At 41.1% G+C, this 5,012-nt stretch overlaps 1 protein-coding gene across 1 annotated transcript; it reads left to right on the top strand.

Annotated features, from left to right (window-relative positions):
* Positions 1-703: 703 nt before the first annotated feature.
* On the top strand, positions 704-4,197 carry LOC147446386 (Target of Myb protein 1). Its single transcript, XM_086525626.1, has 3 exons — positions 704-1,324; positions 2,263-2,505; positions 3,485-4,197. Exons 1-3 carry the CDS (start codon positions 800-802, stop codon positions 3,905-3,907), a joined length of 1,191 nt encoding a protein of 396 aa, XP_086381752.1. The 5' UTR covers positions 704-799; the 3' UTR covers positions 3,908-4,197.
* The last annotated feature ends 815 nt before the right edge of the window (positions 4,198-5,012 follow it).

Here is a 5,012-nt window from a genome sequence, read left to right on the forward strand (position 1 = left end):
CCCAAAATGCCCTTCAAATTTTCCAAATTTTCGAAAATACCCTTAGTTGTGAGAGTAAATTTATCCAAAAATTAAAAAAGTTGTAGCTTTTCATAAGAAGACTGATTGTCTATGAATACAAGATACTAAAACTAGAATTTGAGCTGGATATGTAGGCGTTGGCGATGAATTGCTTCATTATTTTTAGACATAATTGTCTTTTTTTGGGAGGTAATTTGTGACAAATTACATGCTAAGCACTAAAAAACGGATATACATTGTCAAAAAAGAATAAAGATTAGGAAATCGTGAACAATCCAGCTAAAATAGATACAAGGGTATTACGGGAATTTTTGAAATTTGAGGGGTATTTTGGGAATTTCCACAAATTAGAGGAGTATTTTGGTAATTTTCCCTACATTTTAATAGCGCTATCTCCATGGACATGTTAACTTGACCCTGTTCTCTTCTACCCAACATAAGCTATCCCCCTTGCCGCCGATTCAAAGTTCGATTGAGGCTTAAGCTTCACGCCCATCAACATGATCTTGTTCAAGGGTCTCCCTAGTTTAGTTTATGGGGAAGGTTTTACTTGGAGCCCGTTTTCTCAAATCTTGGCCGGCAGGTATGGTACGAGGAAAGGTTCCATAAGGCCGGTTTCTGTGAATGTTGACAAAGTGACCCTTATATGAGTGCAAAACAAGCCACGGTCAAAAAGCTACCTACCACTTTTTGCATATTATCTCAAATTTCAACCCTCAGAAGACGACCACGAAGACGAAGAAGCAGACGAGGAGATTAACGATTCTGTGCAGAGGTCATGTCGGACGCTTTCATGGATAAGTTAAACTCTGTGGGAGAGCGCATCAAGGTTGGCGGAGCAGGGCTTAGCAGGAAAATGAGTGCCGGCGTTAGCTCCATGAGCGGCCGTATGAAGGAACTCTTTCAAGTGCCGTCTCCAATGGATCGCCAGATCGAAGAAGCAACCTCGGAAACCATGGAAGGGCCCGACTGGGAAAAGAACATGCTGATCTGCGATATGGTCAACCACGATCCCTCTTGTGGTGTTGATGTGGTGCGCTCTTTGAAGAAGCGCCTGGCTCTCAACACACGCTCGCCCCATGTTCAGATCCTTACCCTCTCCCTACTGGAAACCTGTGTTAAGAATTGTGAGAAAATGTTCTCCGAGGTTGCATCTGAGCGTGTGCTTGACGAGATTGTCAAGGCGGTTGACGATCCTCTTACTGCTACGCACGTGCGCCAGAAGATTTTGACTCTCGTCGAGGCGTGGGGGGAGGCCACAGATGAGCTGCGCTATCTCCCTGTTTTCGAAGAAACCTACAAGGTAAGGCTCAAAACTCTGCAAACAAACTGGGATGCTTGCATTATTGGTTGCAGAACATGTTCATTTCTGCCAAATGTTTCATCGAAGGGGATCCTTCTTACCTTTATTGAATCATGTCTTTTGAGCAAGCATGCCGGGACACATGGGCGAACAGGCTTGCTATCCTTTGTGATTCAATTAGGTAGTGGGGGTTTCTTGAAAGGGTGAGGCTGCTAATAGCTTCATATGGTCAACAGGGACTTGCACGACATATTTAGGTAGGGACATGATGGCAGGGCAGGGCCGAGGCATTTGGTGCAAGAGAGGTAACTTCATTAAAACATGAGTTTTTATACTCTTGGGGCGGCATAGACACTTTATAAAAAGGGTTCTCACCATACTTATCAGGAAATATGCCACCGCAAGTGGGTGAATGGGCTTACCAGGGATGATTTTTGACATGCACTCTTGCCCTTCAAATTTATGACTTTCAAGCATTTTAGTGTATTTTTTGAAGTGTAGCTCACGTTTCACCTATAAGAAACAGACAAATAACTCAAAACGGGTAGAATGCCTTGTAAAAAACAGGGGCTCACTATTTCTAACGTTTAGGTGCAACAATTGGACAAGGGAGCACTATGATTTAACCTTGGTAGGGTGGTGGAGGTTTCTCAGTAATTTCTTATGGTTTAATTGGGGATTTTCTGCTGAATTTATGAGCACTGATGGCAGGCTGCTGACTCAAATGAATTATTTCGACTGCACGCCATTGTGGTCATCATTGTGGAGGTGCACGTGTTCTAAGTTAGATCTATATATAAGCGCTATCTGACAAGATTGTGGGTCTATGTGAAACATTTAGAATATGCGATCCAAGAATGAGAGTTTTGTAAACATGAATTTGCTTTCTGTATGCCATTTCTGATGAACACACATTTCTTTTTGAAACTTGTTGGCAGAGCTTAAAGTCTCGGGGAATTCGTTTTCCGGGTCGAGATGCAGAGAGTTTGGCTCCAATCTTTACACCTCCAAGGGCTATCCCTCCAGAGTTCATGATTTCTGAAACTACTGAAACTGGAGCTTTACCTAATTATAGTGACTTCACACCAGAACAGCCTAAGGAAATTCTTGATGTTGCAAGAAATGCAGTGGAGCTTCTTTCCACTGTCCTAACATCATCGCCGCAGCAGGAGGTTTTGAAGGTTTGTGGCATCTTTATTGCACCCATGTCGTGATGGAGTAATCTCATTCAATCGTTTTTACGTATTCCATGTGTATGACAGTTAACTTGTAGTCTTCTTGTGTATGCGTATGCAATCATAAAGGGAACTCATCATGCATTAGAGAGTTATGAAGAATGGTGTAAAAATAGGATAAATTAGCTCAATTTTTTCAAAATTTCCTCTTGGAAAATCCATAAAAAGGAACAGTGCAAGGTTGCGAAACTGATATTTCTGGAACACTGATTTTCATACATGCACGTATGTTGTATTTCAATCAAATTTATACGAGGTAAGCCCCCCTGTATCTCTAAAATGAAAAAAATCAATTTAAATCAAATAAGTCTGGTTTGAAGGGTTAATGAACGTCAGAATATGGAAGATGAAAGTGAGAAAGAATTGGAAGGTCAATAGTCAATACAGTTGCTTTGGAAGGTATCTACGAGCTATTCCTTTCATCCTATCCTTTAGATTTCCTATGGCTTCCTTAGACCTTAGTCTATACGAATCTAGCTTATTAAGTAATATTTGAAGACTAGAGCCTTAGGTCTCTCCAATCTCGGATTCAAAACATTTCAAGTGCTGAAGTGAAGTGTGAGTTTAGAAAATGAAAAGATCCATGAAAATGGAAAGTCAAAAGACTTTTTGTGTCCATATAAAGAGATGGTCGAGTGCACATTGATATATATGTGTTTTTGTTTTGCTTATTTTCCCTTTAGCATTTTCTTCTTTTAGAGTGTGTCCTTATGTAGTCTTGCACTACATAGACAGTGAATGTATATATTTTTTGTTTGAAGTCATAATGAGTATGCATACATGTAAATTTTCGTATATGATGTCTACGTATGAGGCTAATAATATGTATACATGTAAATGTTCGTATATGACATGCCATATGTTCATGTAAATGTTCATATATATGACATGTCTACGCATGAGGCGAATAATTTGTTGAATGCAGGACGAGTTGACCTCTACTTTGGTTGAGCAATGCCGGCAATCACAAACGAAAGTACAGAGGTTTATTGAGAGAGGGGCAGATGACGAACAGCTACTCTTTGAGGCTCTGAATGTGAACGATGAACTTCAACAAGTATTGAACAAATTTGAAGAGATGTCGACATCAACCGTGGTGAGGTCCAATCAGCCGTCCGAGCCGGCTCTGATACCGGTTGGGGTCGTGGATGAAGAGGAGCCCGTGGGTGGTGCAGAGAATGGTTTGATTCGGAAAAGTTCTGCCAAGCCTTCAGCTTTCCGTGGCATGCAAGGAGATGAGGCTGCTATGGCGGATTTAGATAATATGATTTTTGGGCAGACGGGATCTTCTCAAGAAAATTCTCAAGGTGCGAAAAAGAAGAAGACTGACGACCTTATTGTCTTTTGATCTTTACACACACAGACACACACGTGTCACACGCACACATGTTGTTTTACTTGCACATTCCTCATTGAGAATTGGCTTATACATATTTTGGCTCTCTATTAGTTGTAGTGTACAGGAGGTGTGCTACCTTTGGGGTAGTACTCATTATTTAAAGAGGAGTGGCATGTTTATTTTGCTTTACAGATTGACAGCTTACTCTGTAGCAAAACTCTGTGCCAGCGTAGTTTTTTTTCTGTGACTCGAGTTTACATGTATATTTAAAAGACATCAATGTATGTGGCTTTTTGGAAGCGGTTGGTTCTCTCATGTAGGAGAGTGTTTCAAAAAGGTCGCTGGTTCTGAGCTTGTGATATTTGAGATTGTGGCTAAAAGGTCACTCTTAAGCTTGTGTATGTAGAGTGTGGGCGCGTGCACCATGAATCTCTTTTGGTTGAGGTAGTTCATGAAAATTGTGGGTAGATTTTGCCACTTAAATATGTTGGCTGATGTTTGATGACCTGAGAAACTATTGATATTAGTAAGCTATTAATAGCTTTCTTTCTGCGTTTCCTGCTTAGATTTTGGTTGTCATCCATGGTGCCAGTGCTCACTATTGCGAACAACTATGCATAGCCTGCAAGCTATCACACAATCTCAGTTTGCACACATTTTGGCGGTTGTGGATGTGCATGCCCATACATGTGTGTGTGTGTGTGTGTGAGAGAGAGAGAGAAATGAATGACATGATATATTAACGTTCTCAAGAGGCCAAAATGACCTATGAGACCAAATCGTTACAAACTGGTGAATCTGATACCATGTTTGGGTACAAAAAATAAAATGGAACTAGATGTACTACTAGGTGGATTGAATTCATCCTCATATGCACTTTGGATGTCGAGGTAGTATGGCTCGAATTCTCTGCTTTATTCTTCATCGATGCTGTGAAGCTCCTTGTCTCGATCTCCCCAGCTCCAAGCTGGGCACGAAGATGGTTTTCTATAGAGAGCATCTTCTCCAACTCACAAGGGATGGATTTGTGATTCGACCTAGCTATATGGATACATATCTATCTCATGGGTTGGGTGTTCCATTGGTCAAATTCGGACATCTTGGCACCAACTCG

This window comes from Adiantum capillus-veneris, chromosome 12 (genome assembly GCF_014529385.1).
Source record: "Adiantum capillus-veneris isolate H3 chromosome 12, ASM1452938v2, whole genome shotgun sequence".
In the NCBI taxonomy this organism is placed as follows: domain Eukaryota; kingdom Viridiplantae; phylum Streptophyta; class Polypodiopsida; order Polypodiales; family Pteridaceae; genus Adiantum; species Adiantum capillus-veneris.

Coding starts and splice junctions, on each gene's coding strand:
- LOC147446386 (XM_086525626.1), top strand. CDS start 800: ATGTCGGACGCTTTCATGGATAAGTTAAACTCTGTGGGAGAGCGCATC. Junction 1,325..2,262: donor TTTTCGAAGAAACCTACAAG/GTAAGGCTCAAA, acceptor ACTTGTTGGCAG/AGCTTAAAGTCTCGGGGAAT. Junction 2,506..3,484: donor CGCAGCAGGAGGTTTTGAAG/GTTTGTGGCATC, acceptor TGTTGAATGCAG/GACGAGTTGACCTCTACTTT.